This window comes from Caretta caretta, chromosome 5, assembly GCF_965140235.1.
Source record: "Caretta caretta isolate rCarCar2 chromosome 5, rCarCar1.hap1, whole genome shotgun sequence".
Classification (NCBI taxonomy): Eukaryota; Metazoa; Chordata; order Testudines; family Cheloniidae; genus Caretta; species Caretta caretta.
This window is the reverse complement of record NC_134210.1, coordinates 104,092,646-104,118,873: the sequence shown is the minus strand read 5'-3', so window position 1 is coordinate 104,118,873 and position 26,228 is coordinate 104,092,646. Positions and strand designations below refer to the sequence as shown.

Genomic DNA, 26,228 nt, shown 5'->3' with positions numbered 1-26,228 from the left:
CCCAAGAGGCTGAGGGAGCTAGATGCCCAATGCCTCCAGTCCAGCTGAAGAGAGGAAGCCCTGACACTGCTGCTCCCTCAGCTGGAAGACATGCACTAGGCCACCAACCCAATAGCCCCGAAGTCCTCTTTCAGTCTGGCATAGCTATGTCTCAAAAGCATCACACGAAGTGCTTCCTAGGCTTTTTTCAAACAGGTTCCCTGAGCACAGGAAGGGAAAACATGAATCCCCGCACAAAGCAGTCCAGGGAGGCTTTCTGCTGCGCCTGATATGACTTCAATTTTGTGCAGTAAGGCAGCATCTCAGATGTCATCCTTTGGCCTAATCACTATGGTTATTTTGGGCAAGTCGACAACTGCTAAGCAACCAATTTTATTTTTTTTAAAGCAAAATACAGATGGATTTTCAAATACAGCATGTAGTAGTTCTGCTGGGATGCACATTACAACTCTCTTGTATCTCTGGTAACATTTCACACTTGAAAGACTTTCCTTTTCTGTTTCTGGGCATTGACCCTGCAGCAATCTCATTCTCTTAATAAAAAGAATTATTACATTTGCTCATGACAACATAACAGAGACAAAGAGCTTTTTACAGCCAGTCCAATGAAAATGGCCCAATTATTTATAGACAGAGGTGGAGAGTACTTGGGGCCCTGCAGTCAGAAAGTTGTGTCCTCCAAATGACTCACGGTGGTACACATTCTAAATATGGGACATCTCACAGTATAGTCAATATTGTGGCAAGTCATTTACTTTTAATGGTGTCCACCACAGGATGAGGAGGACAAGATCCACCAACAACGTTCTTCACAATTGATTAAGACAGTCACAGGTCACTTCTTTGGCTGGATTCAAAGCAGGCAGCTCTATATCTGATTACCAACTACCTGAATCAGCCACTGTCCCATGTTTATGTGCACCATCTTTGTATATGTTGGTGTACATAAACATGGGACAGTGGCTGATTCAGGTAGTTGGTAATCAGATATAGAGCTGCCTGCTTTGAATCCAGCCAAAGTGACCTGTGATTGTCACTGTCTTAATCAATGTGTGAAGAACGTTGCTGGTGGACCTTGTGGATCTTGGAGAAAATGGCTGTCTAAATGCAGTTTAATATACTTCCTATATTAACTAAGCTTATTATTCTAGAAAAATAAAACCCTCAATTTGGGTTTTAAAAGAGCAGTAAACTGGTACTTGAAGCCCAACAAAAGGCTAGACGTGACAGAAACATGCTTCAAATGAAAGCAATTCTCCTTGCACACTACCTTTCCTCCAGCTACATCCACAGGACAGCGAAAGAGAGAATACTTTGGATACTTACTCTGTAAATCTCCTCAAGCAGCAGCTTTGCACAGTTCAGGCCGAGTTCTTCTGGGAGTACAGCAGTTCCCTGGCCCTGGGGATTAGATGCCAGTTCAGCACTCAGAAAAGTGCCATTTGTGGTTTCTGCGACAAGGGACAGGCCAAAACCTGGAGACCTGAAAGACAATGACAGAACTGAAAGGTGTATTTGATTACAGTATGTGAAGAGCTAAAAGGAAGAAACTAGTTCATTCTAACCTTCTCATACAGGTCTCCAACAGTGCTCTCTGCTAGGAGGCTACTTGACTTGCACTGAATAATTGGTTACTCTAACAGCATTTCAGGATTAAACCAAGCCAAACGCTGCCTGCTATTATGGGGGTTATATTTCTGCCATTCCCAAGCCTAACATGAACAGTCTTTATATGTTCATTTCATCTCTCTGATTACTGTTGCTTCCACCTCATTTAAAATCAAAAACAAAACAAACATTCCCTAAGGAGCCAAACTCTCTTTGGAAGGATACCTCTACATTTGGCAAGATCAGAATACAAATGTGGCACCAGATGCAAGTAATTAATGCTTTACTCCTGTATTATTCACCAGCTCTCCTTGATTGTTTCCACTTTAAGCCAACAGGTCAAAGCGTCACTTCTCTAGAAGAATTCCGTAACACCTATTCTGTGGAAGAATTGCCTTACCACAAAGCCCAGAATAATGCCAATATACAATGCTACCTTATTTTACTGCAGGTGTGAAGATGAGGTTTGTCTTACCAGAAAGCCTGAAGAAGAGCTCTGTGTGGCTCAAAAGCCTGTCCCCATCACCAGCAGAAGTTGGTCCAATAAAAGATATTACCCCACCCACTGTGTCTCAGAAATCCAGAGATAGCTGAGCAGTTTACTGAGAAGTCCAGACAATACCCTTGTCTTTTATTCATACAGTTGTCTCATTTTAAGTTTCAGAAAAAAACTGGCAATTGGCTATTAAACTAAAGTTAACTTAACTCTCCTCAAATGTGTAAGTTTTCATACAACACATGAACTAGGGCAAGTGCCACTGGACTCCCTCTCCCCTACTCAGGCCTTTTCATCAGAATGGTCTAAATCTAAATTCTTTATTACTGACCTAACAGCAAGGGACACCTCCATACCGAACACAGAGCATGAGAGCTATGCAGCCGAACCATACCTTGTGCACCTCCTCAATGCTTCTAATGCCCCTGAGGTTTATTATGGCTCCTGAATGCCTTACAAGATCTAGTTCTGCTGGGATAAGAAAGCACCCTTGACTGCTGTAGGACAGTCAAAACATGTAGTTCATTCACAAAAATGGCACTAAGGAGGATTTTGCACCCAGAACTTCCAGGGCTCAGAATGAAGAAGTTATTGTTTCAGAAGAATATGCATGATCTACAACAAATGCCCCATACATCACGATGGAGAATTCTAGCAGCAAACTCACCCAAAAGTGCATTGTCTAGAACAGTGTTTCTCACCTGGTGGGTTGCAACTTCAGGGGTGGAGAGGTGTCATGAAGGGCTATCTGGGGGGTCAGGAGGCATTGAAATTTGTATTGCAACCTCAAGCCAAGACAATCTCGATCCCTCACTCCTTGCACACCCTTCCCCTTGAAGGTCAAATGTTCTCTGTCTATGACTTGAAACACACATACAACTAATTATATACGTTGCTGTCACTGATATATTTACTATAAAACTAAGAGGGTTGTGAAAATGTTTGTCTTTGAATAAGAGATCACCAATCTGAAAAGGCTGAGAAATGCTGATGTACATGAATGCACAGCTACATGACATCACCAACAGCAACTTCCTAAGAATCCCGAAGTATATGCGTTCACAGAGTGACAAATGAAGCAGCATTCTCTGACGCTGACCAGCACATCATAGCTTTTGTTCTGCTCAGAGTTTGGAGAGAGTTTTCTGTATCACTTTAAGGGTTTGAAAACTAGAACTTTTGCCTTGTTCTCAGTTTCTAATGGCTCACATATGACAAGCAAGATGAACTCACAAGCTACAAGTCTCCAATTGCTAATTCACTAGTCACAAGACTGAGAGAAAGCTCATGAACACAGACACAAAAAAGACCTTGTGCTACAGCATCTCACATATGAGACACAAAAATTAAAGCCTGCCTCTTTTGCCATGAATGCCATTTGCTTTAACTGTTATCTCAAAAGAAGATCTTGAGGGTGGGAGGTACTGAAAAAGGTAAATGATCGCTCAAAGGAGGGATACAACAAGACAAATCAAATGACTAACAGTTTAATCTTTTCTGAATTCAGTTTGAGTAAATTACATGCCATTCAATCCTAATGGCTGCAGACAATTATGCCACAACCTGGCACGATTTCTCAGTGGCAATCTCTGCTCAAGAAAGGCCCCCTTATGGAGACTGGCTGGCAAAGTGTCAATGAGGAAAGGGTTCTCCTGTATGAATGGGAGTTCAGTTTTAATTGTCTGTCTGGGGTGTGAGGGAAGGGAGAGAGATTATGTTTGAATTTCCTTCAACTACAGGAGTCAATTAGGAAACTCAAATTCCTCCTACAGTTAAGTAATCCATGCTTCCACCTCTCATTTGCTCCCCATGACCTCTACATTTTACACTCTGGATTTTTGACACACCTCCTTTGCCCCCATTTCACCTCACTCACTCCCCTATTTCCCCGCTGGGTGTGAGGGGACTGTTCTTTGACAGGACCCTTCATTTACTCCTTCCTGTCAGAGACCCTGCATCACTCTAGTAATCCCTTCAATTGAGAAGGACAAGGTGCGGTTTCCTCAAGAACTCGTGGAGGATTCAGGCAGCCATAGCACAAGAGGACAGGTCCCTAAAGAGCACAATGAGGTGCTGCCAGCTCATGCTGACCCATGCAAAGCAGTAAAGTCAGCCCCATTCAATCATGCACTGCTGCTGAACCACTACTGCAGCTTCTCTACACCAGCCCCTCTCACCCCAGGAGAAAGCACTTATATTGCTTTCTCCCCACCCACAACCCCACACATCACATGCCCCAGCAGCAGGCCATGTAGAGTTAAACCGATGCACCTCTTGGCCAGTTGAATAAAGCTCATTACAACTACAAAGGAAGTGCTACACACTGAAGCTGCACAAATACATTCTCTGGTTGTTGCTAGTTAGGGGGCTTATGCAGCATGACACTCTGCTCCTAATTCTCTCCACCCAGTCAAATAGAGAAGGTCCATTTCTTTCTATGGCAGCTTACTTGCTGCAGAACAGCTTCACCTAGATCCTCCCAAAAACGGAGTTTTCAAGGGTGTGTGGAATGCACAAGGAACAGCAGGGATCCCACCCATATCTAACCGCCTGTGTTTGCAGAGCAATGTGGGAAGTATATTAAGACATGTCCTTTCTTCTTGCCCTCCTACTTGGAACAGAGACAGAAAGAGCATCTGGAAAGTAAGATGGGAACAATGCCAAAGGACGTCATTTCTTGGTGGCTAGCAACCACGACAATGCTCTGTTAGTAAACATGCTCTCTCGCTTTCACAAATCAGCAAAACCTACACATGGTGACAATGGATTTGGATCACACAAATGAAGATCTAATTCCACCTGCAGTTGCAAAGGGCATCTGCTACCATTTGCACTGATGAACTTTCTGGTGCAAGTCCCCAGACATATAAAGAGAGAAATACAACTCAGAATTTCTCGCTCCCCTTTTCAGGGGTGCTTTAGGGGTTGTGAAAGATGCTAAAATGATAGATTTCCTGAAGATGCTGGCATAGAGGAAGGGACTCTGCAATCCTTTTTACTTGGAAGTCAAAATCCAGGATGGTGCACATGTGCTTGATTAGTCATTGCTAATCCTATTTATCCACAAGACAAGGACAATGCTGGAAACGACAGGGCAGGCTTCCACATGCTACCTTGCTAATTTGTGCCAACCAAGACCGAGGAACCAATTGTAAGAATGAGGGGAGTTCAGTCTCCAGGTCCATTAAGTCCTTAGTCCATCTCTGCAAAGGCTGCCAAGCCAGGTGCCAAATGCCATAGTATTTTACAATGCAGACATGTCTAAAAGGAGTTTGTCTCAGTTCACTTCTTTTTACCACTTGGCTGTCAGGTAAAATCATACCCCAGAAGTGAAAGGGTTCATAACCTTGGCTTACTGTTAATAACCTTGAGCCACAATACTTAGTCTCCAGGAGTGTTAGGTGAAGTGTGGTGAAATGACAGAAAAGAAGATAGTTTCTAAGAAACGGTCTGAAACAAGCACTCATTTCATATAAAGTAGCTTACAGTCAACAACAATTCTGTGCAGATTTTTAGACTTGCAAACATAACCAGCTACAGGGTAACACTTTCCAAATCACTTATATTCCATTTTCAGAGGTGACTTAGCAGCCTAACTCATTAGAAGCACCTTGTTAGATGCTTCTGAATTTTTATCCATAATCTAACATAAAGCGCTTTGAGCTGTTCTGACTCAAAGGCACCGTAAGTACAAAGGACTTCACTTTTCAGCTGCTGAGCCCTTGGCAGTTCCCAACGGCTATGACTGAAGTTGTGGATATTCAACATTTCTAAAAATCCAACACAAAGTATTTGATTTACATGTAGTTTACATGTACAAGGTGTCAAACGGGAGGTAAAATGCACCCAGAATGCTAGGCACTTATATGGCCCTCATCACCACAATATCTAAGTGCTTCAAAACCATTTATGGATTTTATCCTCAACACACTTATGAACTAGGGAAGTATTACCCTCATTCTACAGGTGGGGAACTGAGGCACAGAATGGATACGGACCCTGGACTTCAGGAAAGCAGACTTCGACTCCCTCAGGGAACGGATGGCCAGGATCCCCTGGGGGACTAACTTGAAGGGGAAAGGAGTCCAGGAGAGCTGGCTGTATTTCAAGGAATCCCTGTTGAGGTTACAGGGACAAACCATCCCAATGAGTCGAAAGAATAGTAAATATGGCAGGCGACCAGCTTGGCTTAATGGTGAAATCTTAGCGGATCTTAAACATAAAAAAGAAGCTTACAAGAAGTGGAAGGTGGGACATATGACCAGGGAAGAGTATAAAAATATTGCTCGGGCATGTAGGAATGTTATCAGGAGGGCCAAATCGCACCTGGAGCTGCAGCTAGCCAGAGATGTCAAGAGTAACAAGAAGGGTTTCTTCAGGTATGTTGGCAACAAGAAGAAAGCCAAGGAAAGTGTGGGCCCCTTACTGAATGAGGGAGGCAAACTAGTGACAGAGGATGTGGAAAAAGCTAATGTACTCAATGCTTTTTTTGCCTCTGTCTTCACGAACAAGGTCAGCTCCCAGACTGCTACGCTGGGCATCACAAAATGGGGAAGAGATGGACAGCCCTCTGTGGAGATAGAGGTGGTTAGGGACTATTTAGAAAAGCTGGACGTGCACAAGTCCATGGGGCCGGACGAGTTGCATCCGAGAGTGCTGAAGGAACTGGCGGCTGTGATTGCAGAGCCATTGGCCATTATCTTTGAAAACTCGTGGCGAACCGGGGAAGTCCCGGATGACTGGAAAAAGGCTAATGTAGTGCCAATCTTTAAAAAAGGGAAGAAGGAGGATCCTGGGAACTACAGGCCAGTCAGCCTCACTTCAGTCCCTGGAAAAATCATGGAGCAGGTCCTCAAAGAATCAATCCTGAAGCACTTGCATGAGAGGAAAGTGATCAGGAACAGCCAGCATGGATTCACCAAGGGAAGGTCATGCCTGACTAATTTAATCACCTTCTATGATGAGATTACTGGTTCTGTGGATGAAGGGAAAGCAGTGGATGTATTGTTTCTTGACTTTAGCAAAGCTTTTGACACGGTCTCCCACAGTATTCTTGTCAGCAAGTTAAGGAAGTATGGGCTGGATGAATGCACTACAAGGTGGGTAGAAAGCTGGCTAGATTGTCGGGCTCAACGGGTAGTTATCAATGGCTCCATGTCTAGTTGGCAGCCGGTATCAAGTGGAGTGCCCCAAGGGTCGGTCCTGGCGCCGGTTTTGTTCAATATCTTCATAAATGATCTGGAGGATGGTGTGGATTGCACTCTCAGCAAATTTGCGGATGATACTAAACTGGGAGGAGTGGTAGATATGCTGGAGGGGAGGGATAGGATACAGAAGGACCTAGACAAATTGGAGGATTGGGCCAAAAGAAATCTGATGAGGTTCAATAAGGATAAGTGCAGGGTCCTGCACTTAGGACGGAGGAACCCAATGCACAGCTACAGACTAGGGACCGAATGGCTAGGCAGCAGTTCTGCGGAAAAGGACCTAGGGGTGACAGTGGACGAGAAGCTGGATATGAGTCAGCAGTGTGCCCTTGTTGCCAAGAAGGCCAATGGCATTTTGGGATGTATAAGTAGGGGCATAGCGAGCAGATCGAGGGACGTGATCGTTCCCCTCTATTCGACATTGGTGAGGCCTCATCTGGAGTACTGTGTCCAGTTTTGGGCCCCACACTTCAAGAAGGATATGGATAAATTGGAGAGAGTCCAGCGAAGGGCAACAAAAATGATTAGGGGACTGGAACACATGAGTTATGAGGAGAGGCTGAGGGAGCTGGGATTGTTTAGCCTGCAGAAGAGAAGAATGAGGGGGGATTTGATAGCTGCTTTCAACTACCTGAAAGGGGGTTCCAAAGAGGATGGCTCTAGACTGTTCTCAATGGTAGCAGATGACAGAACGAGGAGTAATGGTCTCAAGCTGCAGTGGGGGAGGTTTAGATTGGATATTAGGAAAAACTTTTTCACTAAGAGGGTGGTGAAACACTGGAATGCGTTACCTAGGGAGGTGGTAGAATCTCCTTCCTTAGAAGTTTTTAAGGTCAGGCTTGACAAAGCCCTGGCTGGGATGATTTAACTGGGAATTGGTCCTGCTTCAAGCAGGGGGTTGGACTAGATGACCTTCTGGGGTCCCTTCCAACCCTTATATTCTATGATTCTATGATTAAATGACTTGCCCAAGATCACACAGGGTGTCTTGTGGCTGAGCTGAAGCAGAGCCCACTTCTCTTAAGTCCCAACCCAATGCCCCATCCACTAAGCCACCCTTCCTACCCACAGCTTGTCAGACTCTGGGCCCAAAAGCACTTGCAATAGAAGACGCAGAGAGAAATCACAGAAGAGAGCAAATTGTGGGCTCATGGAGCTGGACAGAGTTTTCTGAGGTGGAGTGGGAAGGTACTTAGCAAACATTAAATGGGAAGCAGTTCTAAGAATGCAAGCTCTGGCAAGAAAGTAGGCAAAAGAGACAAAGGGAGCCACTACAAGACAGACCTGGTGGTTAAGGAAGAGATGCATGCAGGGCACACTGACTACGGTATTAAGTATATTATTGTGATGATGCTATTTTACCAGCTACAAATCCATACTGAAGATCAGGTATGAGGGCCACGTTGTGCCCTTGGATACATGCACAGGGCTCCCTTAGACTTCAGCACGGCTCCTGGGCATGCATACAAGAACATGGCACAGTCTTCATGATGTACAATAGGCATCAGCACTAAAACAAAATTTCAAGTGTCCTTCACAATATTTACAACACATTGGTCTTTTGAATCTTTTGGAGAAACAAACAGTTTTGCAGGTGATCATTCATGCCACCACATAACCATGCACAATACCCTTTTATTCCTTTGTCTTCCAATTACAGCACTTCCCTTTCCCCACCAACAAAAAACAAACAAACAAACAAACAAACAAAAAAGAGTGCATTGTTTAAGCAAGTGAAAGACAAAATGACTGGAACAGTGTTTGTTCAGGGTGTTGTGCATATTAGAAACTGGAAAGGCTAGAGACAGTTATTCAAGGTTTCCTTCACCTTCACCCACAAATGACAAGTTACTGGAATTTGGTAGGTCTTAACAAAACAGTCCCTCAGTTTATCATACTATGTCAGAACTACAATATCTCCACCTTGCTTCACTTTCACATTTTGCTAATGAACCAGATCAATAACATGTATTAGTATAATGACTTTTACTAATGCTCTCACTCATTCAGTTGGAAGCCTAACACTGACCTAGGCAACAGACTTCACGATTGAAGTGTGTGGGGGGAAAAAAGTTACCACATATAGGTCAGTAATGAGTTTTGCTATATTTAAATTGTTTGGTCTCACCCTGCAGGTAGCACCATTTCCAATAAGAAGGCTATAATCAGGTTCGAATCGGAGCCTTCACACCATACCTACTCCACTCACTGAACTTTTGCCGCACCTTATACGCAGTGCTAGACTAAAACAATTAAACACTGAAGAAAGCACTCAAGGAAATGTTACCTTCAGCGGATGTACTGTAATGTTAAGTTGCATAGTTAAGAAGCACACTACATAAATCTAGACACAATATTTTGAGGACATGCACAATCAAGTATTTCATTTTTCTTGTAAAGACTCATTCATTAAACAGCAGAACAGATGACCAGGTCCTGAAGATTAAATGCACTATCAAACTTGATCGCATACTTTAGTCCAAAATATCAAACTTAAAAAAAAACATTAGTATGATTTTATGTTAGATTCCTTGGAATCCTTGATACTTACTTTCCAGAACTGGACCCCTTCATGTGATCTGTGTAGATATAAATATCTGGTATAAACTTATTTAGGATGCTTCTTGCTGAATCCACGATTCTGTTTGCTATCTGTGGTGACACTCTGACAGAATACCTATGTTATGAAGTCAAGGAATTTATTATGATAGGGAGGTACTTTAAACCAGAAAGATGGGTAGTGCACAAAGAGGTTTCAATACATTCTTTGGGATATTTCATTTTGCAATCTGTCCACTCATGGATGCCAGCCCATCTTTCAACCTGAATTTATACTTTTCTATAACTGCATGCATTCTTATTATTTTCTACACATCTTTTTATCATTCTGATTTGGACAGTGAAGCCTGTACAAAAGACCACACTATATAACTAAGCAAACTCCTGTCTTAAAAGATGACCTTCAAAGAATATTTTTTTAAAAGGGCTGCATTACCTTTTGCTTTTTGTGCGTGTGCAGGCCTGAATGGTTGTGGTTTTGTCCTACCCTTTTAAAGGACTGGTGGAGCGAGTGGGGTTCTTCTTGTTTCTGTGTCTTAGAAATATCAACAATATGAACTCTGGTCTTCCTGAGCTTTGCTGGAGGACCTCCTGTAGAGGAGAGGGTTTCAGATCTCTCTCACCTTTGCAGAAGAAGCGGGGTACCAAATCTTTAAACAAAGACATCCTCTCTCCAAAATGATCCCTAGCTGTGGAAGTGGGGTTTATCTCCAATGGCCTCCTTCCACACTTTTTAAAATACTTCAGATTTTTCAATTAGAAGCAGTAACAATTGTTGCTCTATCCATAGTTTCAAGGCAGCAATATTGCCCCACTGTGTGTTGGGGAGAAACCCATGTTCAAAAGCTCAGAATATTCATGCTCTTCCTGATGGATAGAAAGCAAAATGCCTGAGAAACAGCTACTCACTACATGATATTGCTTTTCATCTGGCTTGCCAGAGGCAACACAATGCCACTGAGTCTGATAAGAGTGAGCAAGCTCAGGGAAACAAAAAAAAGAAAGGCCATATTTAAAAAGGGGAGGGCCAATTCCAGCATAGTTGACCTGTGATGGTGCATTGAAACATGGGCAAGAAAGGAAAAGGGGATGTTAAGATTATGACCACGTATCTGTGTGTGAATTGACAAAACAACATATAAATATACAGGGTGGAAGCGAGAGAGGCATGCAGAAGCTGTTCTCTTCATTCAAGTCACAGTTCTGGAAAGACTGTGACAAAGAGTGGAATGCAATCAAACACCTAGCTGCATCCTTGTTGATCTTACAGTATATGACTGAATCAACAGACTCTTAGTCTGGTGACAATGTACTAATCCCAACACTACAATCTGAGATTCTGGACAGAGTGATCCATTCTCATGCATATCACAAGGGAGATAATGAGAAAGTGCCACAAGTAAAAGGTGAATGCACTGTAAGTCAATGCCTCTGGCAGGAATCCAGGCTCTGCTCCAGCTTTCCCTTCAGGCTGATGGAAACTGGATTGCTTGGGACTTTTTTTTTTTTTTTTTTTTAAGTTTATAGTTACAAACTGAACTACAAGTTACACAGTGCTCAATGACAGGTTTCAGAGTAACAGCCGTGTTAGTCTGTATTCGCAAAAAGAAAAGGAGTACTTGTGGCACCTTAGAGACTAACCAATTTATTTGAGCATAAGCTTTCGTGAGCTACAGCTCGCTTCATCGGATGCATACTGTGGAAAGTTCAGAAGATCTTATTATATACACACAAAGCATGAAAAAATACCTCCTCCCACCCCACTCTCCTGCTGGTAATAGCTTATCTAAAGTGACCACTCTCCTTACAATGTGTATGATAATCAAGGTGGGCCATTTCCAGCACAAATCCAGGGTTTAACAAGAACATCTGAGGGAGGGTGGGGTAGGAAAAAACAAGGGGAAATAGGTTACCTTGCATAATGACTTAGCCACTCCCAGTCTCTATTCAAGCCTAAGTTAATTGTATCCAATTTGCAAATGAATTCCAATTCAACAGTTTCTCGCTGGAGTCTGGATTTGAAGGTTTTTTGTTGTAATATAGCAACGTTCATGTCTGTAATCGCGTGACCAGACAGATTGAAGTGTTCTCCGACTGGAGAGTGGGTTTGTGTGTGTGTGTGGGGTGGGGGGGGGAGGGTGAGAAAACCTGGATTTGTGCTGGAAATGGCCCACCTTGATTATCATACACATTGTAAGGAGAGTGGTCACTTTAGATAAGCTATTACCAGCAGGAGAGTGGGGTGGGAGGAGGTATTTTTTCATGCTTTGTGTGTATATAAAAAGATCTTCTACACTTTCCACAGTATGCATCCGATTAAGTGAGCTGTAGCTCACGAAAGCTTATGCTCAAATAAATTGGTTAGTCTCTAAGGTGCCACAAGTACTCCTTTTCTTTTTACAATGCTCAATGGGAGCAGGAGCTCATGGGTGCTGAACTCCAACACTGTTTCCCCCACAGGGAAGAGAATAACTGCACTTCTGATTGAGTAAATTTCTTATTGTCTTAATACGATGGGAACAGAAGGTTTGAGGAAGATACACTGTGAAAAACAAGAGGAAAGAACACACTAAACATCAAGGTCTGTTCCATATGCTTGTGCAGTATGAGCTTGTATTTTGCCATAGTGTTCCATTTTCCTTGCATTACACATCATCCACTTCCGTCCCTGATTGTACTATTGGAGGTCTAAGAGCTAACAGATTATACTAGTAACACAGAAGAGGCATAAATGCATGTGTGGGCTGTGCAGTACAAACTGAGCTTAAATTTAGGCTCTCACCGGACATACATTTAGTATAATCACTATTAAATGAAAGGAGCCTAACAGGTCAACCTATAATAAATCAACTCAAGGTTTTAAAGAAAATAAACCAACCTAATAGTGAGATTCTCTTTTTGGTGTTGCTACATGACACAGAATCATACAGATGTAGAGCTGGAAGGGACCTTGAGAAGTCATCTAGTCCAGGCCTCCACACTGAAGCAGGAGTAAGTGATAGGAAAGCATTTCTATTTTCCTTGCTACTTAAGCATTTCTGGTAAAAAAACAAAACAAGCAAAAAAACAAAAACAAAAAACCTTCATCTGTTTTTCATTTTTTTTATTTACTTGTTTCCTGTTGTGTTTTGGATAAGGACTTCATACTGTTATGCTGCAATCCAATAACCTGTGTGATAAGCACCACAATACGTATCTATATTACTCTGGTGTACACTGAACCACATGATAAATTGCTATCCGCAGACGGTTAATGAAAAGAAACACATAGGGGGGGAAAAAAAAAAGATACGCTGTTCCTCTGATCCGTTTGATTTTGCCAGGGTCTGTGAACTGAATGGGTCGCAAGACTTTCCTAACTGGACAGGCAAATATCACCTCCCCACCTCCTTTGGGGGGCATTCCTCTTCTCGTTATCTGGACACCACAGTAAAAAAGGAGAAAACAGGTTAGCAAACAAATGAAAGACTACATCTACAAATTCAAACGGATTACTTTTATTCCACTTATACTAGAACAGTAACAATAGAGGCCAGTGTCACATGAATACAGGAAAGGCAATGCTAGAGCTAATTTACACCAAGAGGTAAAGATCATTCTCTATCTAATTTAAACTAGGATGGGCAATGCCTACCACTGAAAAATCTCCATTGAAGATTAAGTCAAAGGGATAATAAAAACTGGAAAAATGACTTGCTTCTGAAGGAATTTCATGAAGATTCTCAAATGCTTAGCACGCAAAGGACTAAATCAAATCTCCAACTCATCCTCATAAACCAAAAGAAAAGCAACAAGGATACAGATTTTTCAGCCTGTCAGAAACAGCAAATATTTTAAATAATTAACCTGTGTGCACACTAAGTAGGTATTTAAAAAAAAAAAAAAAAAAGGCAGGCAACAGTTAGGAACTCCTGTCTGGTAGGAAACAGCGAGGAAGGGTTTTGTTTTGTTTTTTTTTAAATAAGGTTAAGTTTGGAGAGACCACAATTTCTTCTCCACATCCAACCCCTGTCCCAGCTCAGACCCACATTTTGGGATATGCCAAAGGCACAATTATTAGTGGATTGTGGGAGAAAAGCCTCCCCAAATTGGAGGCAGCCCTGAATTTGCATAAGATTGTAGATTCAGTGGCTGTCTGGCTGAACCAGTGGTAAGGGATGGGGGAAGAGAGAGACGATCCCACTAACAGTACCTAGGGGTGGGAAGTGTAAGCAAAGGAAGATGGAAACTGAAAGGACTGAAGAGAAGGAAATGATGCCGACCTTTTTTGGGAGAGGCAGGAGAACCTGGAGAGGAAGGAGAATGACTATTCTTGCCATCTTCCAACCTCTCCCACTCAATAATCTTGGCATTTCTCCCCTACCCTAAAAGGCCAACAAGAAGGGCAAAGAATTTTTAGTAACACATTTAATAAAACCTAGTGATGAGAGTACATCTCCTAGAGACAGAAGAGGGCAGGAAACACGTAGCTCTGTGTGAACCAGGGCAAAATGTCATTTCAGACAACGCTAAATGGAAATAATTAAAAATTATTACCTTTAGTTCAAAACCTTCACCATCGATTCCAAATTTTTTCAGCAAGGGCAGAGCTGTTGCCTTAAGTACATCCACCTACAGTAAAGGACAAAAAAGTCAGCCTCTTTACTACCATGAGATAAAACAGGCAATATTTATGTTCAAAGAAAGTTAACGAATCATGTAAAGGGTTTTAAAGGATAGTCAATTATGAGCAGTCTAACGGTTCAGTCTGGGCCCTCCAGACTAAACAATACATATATATTATAGACACAGCTGATGGTGCTACCTACTATTAAGGTTGCCTGAAATTTCTCATTATAAGACCGTGTTTTCAGTTGCTTATAACTTTGCCCAAACTAACTGTTTGGACTGAAATTTCCCACACTGGATGTGTGCACTTTCAATTGTTTGAAAGTTGCAGCAAAAACAATGCAGCTGCTTTTCAGAATGAGGTTAAAGAAAAACATGTTTTGTCCACGTTAAATTCTTACAACCATTTCTTTGAGACACCCTAGCACCTCCAGACTTTGGAGCAGGGACTTGAAATAAGGCAGGGGGAAGATGACAGGGAGCTCACCCTGGTGCCAGGGATGCTCCTTTTGCTGGTTCTGTGGGAAAACACCCCCCAAATTTGGCCAAGTTGTGAGCCTGGGAATAGTTTCAGTTTGGATATGTTCAGTAGAGACTTGAGAGTCTGATAGTCCTCTGAACAGTCCGTCTGCACTGGGCATGCTCCAAGTCGAGGGCTGAGCAGGACCTTCCCTGCAACTGCTGCTCTTGGCTGCTATGGGTAGCTGTGGCGCTGGGCACCAGAATTGAGAGCAGGGAGACCATCTGTTCTTCACTCTCAAAGCTCCTCCTGCTGGTGCCCAGGCAGCACTGAGGAAGCTACCTGAATGGAATGAGAGAGGACAAGAGCCAGACCTGGGAGAGCAGCAGAGAGAATGACCAGAGATGGATGAGGGAAGACTGGAATTCAGACAGGAAGCCCCCACAGGGAAAGTGGGACTGTCTGGGTAAAGAGAGTGACATTGGGATTGGAAGAGACAAGACTAGATATAGGCCAGGTGGTCTGTGACCACTAGAACCCACTCCCCTCCAGAATCTGCAATGGAACCCAAGATTCCAGAGTCTTACCATTCCTTGGCTGAGAGCAAATATCTGTGAAATCCACTAGCAAAAAAGCACCCACCCCATCTCCAGCTAGTAGCTGGTCCACATAGATGACTGCAACCTACTTTTGCTATCAGTTATTCTGCTAGCTCAAATGGCAGACATTTTCAATGTGGATCTAAAGGTTCAAATCCTATTTCTGAGCAATGTGGGTGTTGATATGATGCCACAAGATGGAATTTGTTTTTGAGTTTTGTTTTTTAAAAACCTGGGACGTTACACATGAAAAACTATAATAAAAGAATATTAGACTTGCAGAGTCGAGGACTAAAGTTAGGAAATTACATAATTAAGGTTGCCTGTGCACCCTTAATTCAGCCCCCTTGTGCATGAACATCATGATACAGATAATCAAATATGATTCTTTTAGCATAATTTTGTTTATTTATACACACACGGGTGCCTAAAGTTTTGAAAGTCCTCTTGAAATCCTGACAAGTTATCAGAGTTACACAATGCTTCTCTCTCTCTCTCTTTTAAGAAAGTGTTCTAGTTCTGGTAAAAAACAGTCCTACTGTGCAAGTTAGGAAATCCCCTTTTGCAATCCACTGGGTTCAAAATACTCCTGGAGGAGGTATCTATGGGGAAAGCATGTTATGACCATACCATGGGACCAGACCAGCTTAAAGTCCAAGTTTGTCTTCAACAACTGCAAGACATTGTAACACTGTAGTTCCCAAACAAGATCAGGATTGTACTGGGCACGGTACAGACATATAATATAGACTGTCCTTCTCCCAAAGAGTTTACAATCTAAATAGAAAAGACAAGTGATGGGGTCCAAAGAAGGACTACTATTCCCATGATACAGACAGATTAAGGGTTTTGCCCAAGGTCACACAAGTCTGAGCAAAGCTGAGAGTTGAACTCAGATCTTCTAAATCCCTGTCTTGTGCCTTAATCACACAACCATCCCTCCTCCAGAGCCTCAGTTGTAAACCACAATATACTGTCAAACTCTACCAAGGTTTGGCAGCCATAACAAAACTCAGGACTGCATTACAAAAATGCTGCCAGAATTAATATCTCTGTCCAGTGGTTACACTTATAAAGGTTAGCGTTTGTGACCAAATGTATCCTTGTTTTTCTTTTTATTGTATTAAGAAAACAAAATCATTTTAAAAAGCTATTCACTTGCCAAGAAACATTTAAAAAACCATTTTAATGAGATGACAACCAAAATGAACCCTAACAATAGGTGATCCTCCTTCTCCTAGATAGCCATTAGTTAAAACTCTCCTCAACACAGCGCCTATCCCTGTTAACACAGATAATGCTGGCATGTTGGCAGAGTCTCAGATTGGCTCCTGCAGTAATAGAAACACAGGAAAACAGGATTTAGAAAACAGAAAAGGACAAAAAGTCAGCAGGGAAAAATTTTGTTTTCATGTTTTTAAAATGGGATTACAAACAGCTGTTGAATTTAAACAGATTATTGGAGAGTTTGCTTTTTAATTGCTCCCCAGCTAGAACCCTGTATAATCAACTTCATGCCAGTGTGAACAACATTTCAATTATAAAGTCCTGGAACCCAAATCTTATAATGTTAGCACTCAAGAGCCAAGATGAGGTTAAGGAACTGTTACGGGTATATATTTTAAAATCAGATTACTGCAGCCACGATACATTTGCAGTATGTCATGATAATCCCAATCTGTTTTCCCCTTGTTTGCATGTTATATTGGTGAGATGCCATCTCCTCCACTTCATAAAGAGAAAAGTTGCCCATAGGCATAGGGGTATTTTGAGTGGTCTGTAGCTACACCAACTCTGGATGTGAGTTTGGTAAATCTCACAAGATAAGGGGCAGGCCTGGTCAGACCATCATGAAAAATCTAGAGTATTGTAGAGCATGGCCTGGGTGACCCAGGAGAGGAGGTGGGCAGGGAAATTCTGCCATCCCAGTCTCTTCTCTGTGAATACTCCAGCATGGTGTTAGGTGCATGCTGCAGCTAGGGATGCTGTCTTTCTGGCAACTGAAGTAAAACTCTCAGTCACTGAAGTCATGTCACTTGCAACAGTGGGGGCGTCAATATCTCGGTTCAGCATCCATCCAGTCTGGAACATTTTCCCTGCAGTTCAATTGGCTTCAGTATCTTCCACTTCCTGCCAACGGTTACACGGTGTTGCTGCCTGCTGCTAAACAACAGTTTGTTTCACCCCAATGGGTATGTGTGCACGCACAGTCAGAAAGATGCTTTTGCATCCAAGGCACTATGGGCCAGACCCACAGCCCAGGGGAGTCTTTCCACAAGTCCTCCACTTACGGAAGTTTCACCTCTCCTCCCATCTGCTCCACCAGTAGCACCTTCCCTGGCAGGAGGAGGGGTTTCTACTGTACTCCTTCTCCCCTTGCTTAGGGAAACTTATTGGATAGGGTGAGCTCTTTGGCGCTTCCTTGGAGGGGGATAAGAAGTCAGGCATCTGCTGCTCCTGCTTCTAGGCCAAGGGAAAAAACAGCTAGAGCTCAGCAAGAGGCTGCAGCTGGAGTCAGCCATGGAAGGCAATTGAAAGGTATCAAGAGCAGGAATGCTCCTGGGCCAACCAATGTGAAGATAGCAAGGGGCAGGGAGGGAACAAGCCTGGCCCAGGAGAGGTGAACCAGACGAGCAAACAATCTTCATTCTCCTTGTTCACCAGCCCAGTGTAGAGAGCAGGAGGAATTAGCAGGGACTGTTGCAGCTACTCCTCCGACCCACTTGCTCTGCAGCTCACCTGAGGCAGAATGAGTGGGCCCGACAGTGTAACAGCAGCAACTGTCCTTGCCACAACAGTGACCTTTGGTTAACGTCTTAAGGTTTTCTTCACAGCTGTAAAGGCTGGGATCAAGGAGTTTGGGGGTTTGCTTTTCACAACGAAAGCTTAGATTCTGCAGGTGAGGATGAGATTGGTTATACTCACTTGGGGAAGCTTCCCACTCAGTTCAGGCCAGCCAACCCTAGCATAAAGATGTTACATCACAAAAAACGATAACGTCCTATTGATGACTACAAAGGAAAAAGCTTCCTCAGCACAGAGAGGCTGCTCTCTTTCTTGTCCACATATTAAACTGTGATGGAGAGATTCTCTTCTCATGCTAATTACCATGGGGAAAAGCATTTTTTTTGAAGCAATCATTTTAGTTAAACGAGTGAAAATATGGATGAAAATGCTGAGGTAATGTCCATTTACAAGCTACTGGCTGTTAGAGAACTGCTGTTTTCTTTCAGATGTACGTTGGGGACTTAGGCCTTGTCTGTATGTAGATGTTACACCAGTTCAACTAAAGTTGGTCTAAAAATCCAAGTGCTAATTAAACCCATGCAAACCCCCTGCATTGACGCTCTTGCATTGGTCAACTTACTGGCATAAGCCATGTTTAAGAGTGTCTATGCAAGGTTTTTCACTTGTTTAACTAAAATGATTTAAAAATACACCTCTTATCACACCAATGCAATTGTGTGTGTAGACTAGGACTTAAACACGTGCTTCAATGCTGTCCTGAATAGAGGTCCTTGTGGGTAAATATAGTTTTAGTCTTAAATGGACTTGGTTTTTGATTATTTTATAAGCAAATGGTGCCCTGGAGCTGTGCGTGGAAAAGCTACAGCAATTTGTCCAAAAAATTGTGTTCTAGTTTATCCATCTGTATATCTGGCTCCAAGATCCAGTCAGTTTATTAAAAAGAGCAAATTAACTTTAACATATTATGGATAGTTTAAAATTTGCTTTAAAAAAAATGCTTTTCCCCATGGTAATTAGCATGAGAAGAGAATCTCTCCATCACAGTTTAACATGTGGACAAGAAAGAGAGCAGCTGTGTATTGAGGAAGCTTTTTCCTTTGTAGTCGTCAATAGGACGTTATCGTTTTTTGTGATGTAACATCTTTATGCTAGGGTTGGCTGGCCTGAGCTGAGTGGGAAGCTTCCCCAAGTGAGTATAACCAATCTCATCCTCACCTGCAGAATCTAAGCTAACCTTGCATAGACACTTTTAAACCTGGCTTATGCCAGTAAGTTGACCAATGCAAGAGTGTCCATGCAGGGGGTTTGCATGGGTTTAACTAGCACTTGGATTTTTAGACCAACTTCAGTTGAACTGGTGCAACATCTACATACAGACAAGGCCTAAGTCCCATCTCAACAAGGATGTGTTTTCCTGAATCAAGCCTAAATGTTTAGATATATGTCAAAGCTTACTTGAAAACAGCATTCAAGTTGGGGTGCTTTTGCCCACTGAATTTTACAGGGAAGATTTTCTCCATCACCATTAAAGAGAGGCAATTTAAAATAAAATTGCCTTTGATTTTTTTTTTTAAACATTATTGGTTCAATGAATATCTAAAATAGCAGTAAATGAATGATGAGAGAAAAACATTTCTTTTTTCAATTTAATTCCATGCCATTTGACAGCCCTTTGTGTATAACTAGTAACGCTCTCTGGAAATTCTATGATAGAACGTTTTTTCCGTCCAAGAATGCCAAATTGTCAAAATTAAAACGTTTTGTGGAGACTGTGTGATTCTGCCAGAGTTACAATGTTCCAGGTTTCCTGGCAGCTCACCCGCCTGGCAGCCTTCCACGTTCTTGGCTCTTCAGCAGCAAATCTGGTGTCCTGACAGGGAGCCAGGAACAACTGGCTCCCAAAGACCACAGCTCCTCGGTAGACTGGGTCTGCCAGGGTCTGTGGCAGCACGCCAAGTGGACTGTCTCAGACCAGGTATTCCATTCTCCTTCACAGAGAAGTTCAATTTCTTTTTTCCCATTCCAAATGGGATTTAAAAAAAAAAAATTTTAAATCCTCCGTGAAATGGAATTACCTTTCTCCACACAACTCTAATACCCAGTTTCCATTTCCCCTCCCATTTGTGTGGATGCTTACAAAGGAAATAGGAAGAGAAAACATTTTTTTAAAACAACAAGAAAACGTAGTTGTAAACCATAAATACTGGCTGAGGGACTGAAGGGCCAGTCTAACATCTGCAACTGTACACAGTGCATTTTTAAACTGGTTAGATTTCCATCTGAAAGCATCCCTTTAATCTAATCACAGGAAGGATGGCAGTCTCCAACGTACATCTGAAAGAAAACACCAGTTCTCTAACAGCCAATAGCTTTTAAATGGACATTACCTCAGCATTTTCACCTATATGTTTTCCTCACCCCTCTTCCGTAATAAGACTACCGTTTTTAGATTGAGCACTGAACTGTCACTAACACAATTCATGGCAACTGTGGCTAAGTTCAAAGAGCCATTTGAACTTGTGTTCTTATTAGCTTCTTTCTGAACAATCAGGCTGCTTCCTTTCTGCAAGCTGGCTTGTAACTGTACAGCAGCTGAGTAAATTATGTACAGAGCTTTTGCTACTGTAACTGAATTAGTGTTGCATGACCTTTGTTTCAAATGAACTGTGGGCTTTATTTTAGCATCAGTATAATCCTGCACAATGGAAACAATAAGAAGCATTCCTACTTCACAGAAAAAGCCCCTCAAAACTTCAGAGACAACTTCCTCTTTTCATAGTACTCTGGAGAATCAACCTCTCCCATCCTTAAGATTAGGAAAAGCAAACTTGGTGTGAGGGACAAATGTGTGCAATGTGAAGCCTAGAAGGATTGCCCAGGAAAGGATGAGAAGCAGCAGAGAACTGAAGTCAGAAACTGGGTTAGAAGCTAGCAATGGGACCAGGATGCAGGGGTAGGGGGAGATGCAGAGAGGGGCTGAAATGGAAAGTGTCATAACTGAAATAATCTGAAGGGAGCCATACGGGCAGAAACATTCATAGATATTTTGGCATCAGATGTTCTATAAACAGCTGTCCTGTCTACCTTGCTTTGATTCTTCCATCTTTCACTTTTTTTTTTTTTTTTTTTGCCTTTTGCTGTATTTTGGTCTCTCTGTCTTTCAGTGGGTTTTTCCTTCATTTACACTTGTCTGCAGTGTTATCTCATCACCCACCAACCCTTATTTCTCAGCGTTGTATTCTCCCTTCTTCCTCATCTTGTCATGTTCCCCTGCTCGTGTCTGCTCTATTTCCCTTTGTTACATTATTCTTTCCCTCTTAGTTTCTCCTTGCATTTCTTTCTAAATCAACAGAAGTTAAGCACTGAGGCACTTATGAAAATCTCACTTGGGACCTATCTGCATATTTAAAATCTGGCCCTATGATCTTGTCACAGGGGGCACACACAACCCCATATTCAGGGCAGGCCTAAAAGTCTCACTGCCAGAAACCAGGAGGTGAAAACAAGGGTGGATCACTCCAGCTGCCCTGTTCTGTACTCTCCCCCTGAAGTTCTGATTCTGGCCACTGTGGGAAACAAGATACCGGCCAAGACCATGGTCTCACCCAGTATGGCAGCTATTGTGTTCTTTTGGTCTTGGAAAGAGCTGTTGAGCCCAGCAAGGGGCTGAAAGAACTGTGGAGTGGGGGAAAGATTTATTTTGATTTACGCTAATATCTGAACTATGATGTTTCTTAAATACACTAGACCCCCAAAAACTGGGGATAGTTCACTTGCAATTGGCTGGGTGTAGTTTTTGAGAAGCCCCCATAAGGGAAACCTAGGGCAGTGGCAGGGTGTGACGCTGGATCAGTAAGACCCTGGTACAGATCTAAAAAGTCTCTTATGCGTCTAGCTTCTCTGATCCCGATTTTATTTTGTCTAAATGCTGAAGGAGAGTACACTGACTGAAATGTGGTGTTTACTTCCTGATTAACCTGATGGCTCCCGAGACATAAAGTAGCACAGAGCATGGTGAATCCTACTTAAAAATACAGTGGGGTTTTTTGTCGATGGGGAGGGAAGAAGAAAAGAGTTGTCAGGGCACTTAATGAAGTTTCGTTACTTACTGAAGGGTCTACTTGATCGTTTGTTACTCCCCTGAGGACGATTCTTAATGGATGTTTCATGAAAGGTGCCAAGCAGAGCAGACTTTCCAAATAATAGCCAATACTACGGTGGGGGCTGCAGTCATGTTCCAACACCCCCCCGGACAGAAGACCAGGCTGATAATATAGGGTGGTACCTTTAGAGAGTGAAGAAAAACAACTGTCATTACCACACTAGAAACTAAGGAAGTGTAACACTCTGATACACAATGATGTCCACAGTGGGTCAATTCCTGGACAGAGAGGAATTTACAACAGAGGCAGGCAGCACTTCCAATGCACTACTCCCAACCCCACTTACCTCAGCAACTCACTCTGCAGGGCTTCTCTCCATTAGAGATTTCTGTACCTGGGCACATGCATCAGTGCAGATGCCCTATACTGATGTTAAATGGGGCTTACGCTGTACAACTTACCTCAGTTTTTCTATACTGGGGGAGCAAGAGGAAACTGCACTGGAGCCTTTATTTTTATTTAAAGTTAATTTTAGTGATGTTATATTACACCATAGAGGGCTCACCTCGGGAGGCTACAGTCTTGAGTTCAACAGAGCCATCTCATCTCAACTAAAATAACTGGAAATAGCACCCAGTGCAGCAATTCCTAATGCAGGCAACCCATCAGAAGGGCCACCACCGCCTAGTGAATCACTGCTACTAATTCAAGTTGTGACACAAACCAAGAATTCTCCTCCCAGAAAATTCCAAGTTATGACTGATTCATATTTCTCTGAACCACAGCATATAGCAGAAAGCAAACTTAATAGAATATGAATCACTGTTTTAGAACTTCCTGGCTTTGGCTCGTTCTGATTCATCTCAGAGCATTTGTGTATTTAACACTTGGTCCTCTGGAAACAGATCACCATCTAACCTGTCTACCTCCAGCAAAGAGGTCCCTTCTCCCAGCTCCAAGTGACATACCATGGAAGAAAGGAACAGAGAAGAAGAGATAGTTACCTGTTTGGTTTATCTCAATCCTAGAGCCATTGGTCACTTTGTCAATCAGTCGTATAAAACTTGCTTCAAAATCTGTTGGGGGTGGAAAAAGGGTTGATTTTAAATTATTTTCTTTAGGAAGTTATTCCTGGAAAAGTATTCAGCATTCATGAGACACATGTCGATAAAGCTCTCTCTCCTCTCAATACCCCTGGGAGGATGAAGATAGACGGCTGGCTACTATTACTCCCAATTTTAGATATGGGGAAATAGAGGCACAGAAAGGTTGAGCGACTTGCCCAAGGACATGGAGGAAGTCAACATCAGGGTTGGGACTACAACTCAAGAGTTCATTGCTACTTGGAGTTGGGGACCTCCTCTCTCTTTCTGCATATGGATACTGGTAAGAGAAATATTCCTAATAGGTTTATCAAATGGGATGTTCTCCAGAAATGGCATAATTCTGAATTTACACAAAACCACCAATGAACCCTCTTTCACGAAGACTCCATGAAAAAACCATGACTGAAGACACTGGAAAATGCTTAGAGCAGAGCAAAACAAAAGAGTACACGTGTCCACGTGAGAGAGTGGGAAAGGAGGAGTCTAGGCAGCTGAGCTGAGCTTGCTGCTTTTTTACAGTAATCATTTCACTGTTACCTTGGCCTCCTCCACTCTTCACCAGTTTGCTGTCTCCCAATACTTCGATTGCAAGCTATTTGGGACAATGGCCATCTCTGCATTACTTGTACAGGTGCAACGTCTAACACAATGGGGCCCTGACCAGGACACGTACATGCTACAAGTTAATAACCACCAACAGTTTTTTCCTGTAATTATAAGTTCTCTTTTTAAAGGATTTTTAAGCCTTTTGTTACAGAAGACGACTTCCAAATGCAAAGTGCTGCTGCTAAAGAGCTGTTAAATAGACACCATCAAAAATCCCGGCTGGAAAGTTTTTATCTGCTGTTTCTACAAACAACACCTGAAGTGACAATAATAAAGATTAGAGAAAAATATTTATTTTTCCCACCTACTTTCCATTTGTTTACTCTGTGCATTACAGCACTTTGCACAGACTTAGTTGCTCAATTTTCCAGTTGTGGACTCTCTTAAACAGCAACAAGAAAGAAGTGTTTTTAAAGTGAATGTAGCCAATCCACCACATCTGAAGGGAGACTCAGGAGCAAGTATAGAACCTGAAACTATGTAGAAAACTTAAAATCCAGTCAGTTTTAAAAAGTAAAACCATCCTCTTGTGAGCAGGCTGTACAACTCTAGCTAATAAGTCATTAAATTAATATAGCTCCTTTTTAAACTGTGACCATGTTTTGCTTTTTACTGAATTACTTAATCTACTGATCGAAGTGGTTGCATAAACCATTAACTATTTGCCACAACTACTGTTCCAATTATTCACTATTCACTAATCAATATGTACATGCTGTAGATGGTTGCTATCACATGGTGTTGGTTCCACTCTCAGCTTTGATGACTCTTACACTCACAAAGCTTTCAAGATGGCACTGTGGTGATTTCCAGGGTGAATGTGTGCTTACGGGAATATTTACAATCTTTTCTGAGAACAGCCTTGCAGACAAGATTTCACTTGCACAAATATTCAGTCATGAAAATCAAATAAAAGGGGTTGCAAATACCAATGCAAATTCATTGTTTTTCATTTGAAAACTTTTCTTGCATCAATCACAATTCAAGTATTAATCCACCTTGGCCAAAAATAAATAAATAAATGCTGTATCTTGTTAAAAAGGAGTGGTAAAAGCTACATCCTCTACATCAGTGGTTCTCAATCAGAGGTCCGGGGACCCCTGGGGGGGCCATGAGCAGGTTTCAGGGGATCTGCCAAGCAGGGCTGGAATTAGACTAGCTGAGGCCCAGGGCAGAAAGCCGAAGCCCCACCTCATGGGGCTGAAGCCTGGGGCCCAGAGGCCAAGGACTGAAGCTGAAGCCTAAGCAACTTAATGACAGGTTTCAGAGTAGCAGCCATGTTAGCCTGTATCTGCAAAAAGAAAAGGAGTACTTGTGGCACCTTAGAGACTAACAAATTTATTTGAGCATAAGCTTCATCGGATGCATGCAGTGGAAAATACAGTGGGGAGATTTTATATACACAGAGAACATGAAACAATGGGTGTTACCATACACACTGTCTCCTGCTGGTAATAGCTCACCTTACCTGATCACTCTCGTTACAGTGTGTATGGTAACACCCATTGTTTCATGTTCTCTGTGTATATAAAATCTCCCCACTGTATTTTCCACTGCATGAATCCGATGAAGTGAGCTGTAGCTTACGAAAGCTTATGCTCAAATAAATTTGTTAGTCTCTAAGGTGCCACAAGTCCTCCTTTTCTCTAAGCAACTTAGCTTCATAGGGCCCTCTGTGGCATGAGGCCCCGGGCAGTTGTCTTGCTTGCTACCCCTTAATGCTGGTCCTGGCTTTTATATGCAGAAAAACAGCTGTGGTACAAGTGGGCCAGGGAGTTTCTATAGCATCGAAAATGGTTGAGAACCCCTGCTCTACCTCCTACCAACCATGTGACTGGGGCAATAACATAGTTAAATAGTATCACAGCATTCAACCTGAGTAATAATCTTTGAGAATTTGGTGGTTTTGAGAGATACTGTTGGAGCCAAGACATAAGTGGCTGCGTACAGTGGTTGGAGCAGGAATCAAGCCAAGAGTCAGAGCCGGTGACAAGGATCAGGAACAAGGCAGGAAGTCAGACCAGACCAATGTAGCAACCAGGTACAGCTCAGTTGTGCCAACAACTTCCTAGGCCTCTCTTTGGGTTTAAATAATTAGTCCTGACCAATCAGAGGTCCCGGAGTTCCT

At 42.5% G+C, this 26,228-nt stretch overlaps 1 protein-coding gene and 1 long non-coding RNA gene across 2 annotated transcripts in view; one reads left to right on the top strand and one right to left on the bottom strand.

The window, feature by feature from the left end:
• The window catches only part of LOC142072208 (uncharacterized), a 630,664-nt gene that overhangs the window by 378,653 nt on the left and 225,783 nt on the right, over positions 1-26,228 (top strand). The window lies entirely within an intron of this gene.
• RCL1 (RNA terminal phosphate cyclase like 1) overlaps positions 1-26,228 on the bottom strand; it is a 47,645-nt gene that overhangs the window by 17,835 nt on the left and 3,582 nt on the right. Inside the window, exons 2-7 of the mRNA XM_048850519.2 lie at positions 23,393-23,464; positions 22,395-22,570; positions 14,407-14,481; positions 13,163-13,287; positions 9,863-9,988; positions 1,327-1,483 (exon numbers count right to left, since the gene is read on the bottom strand). Coding sequence (XP_048706476.1) covers positions 1,327-1,483; positions 9,863-9,988; positions 13,163-13,287; positions 14,407-14,481; positions 22,395-22,570; positions 23,393-23,464 — 731 coding nt within the window. The remainder of the gene's footprint in view (positions 1-1,326; positions 1,484-9,862; positions 9,989-13,162; positions 13,288-14,406; positions 14,482-22,394; positions 22,571-23,392; positions 23,465-26,228) is intronic.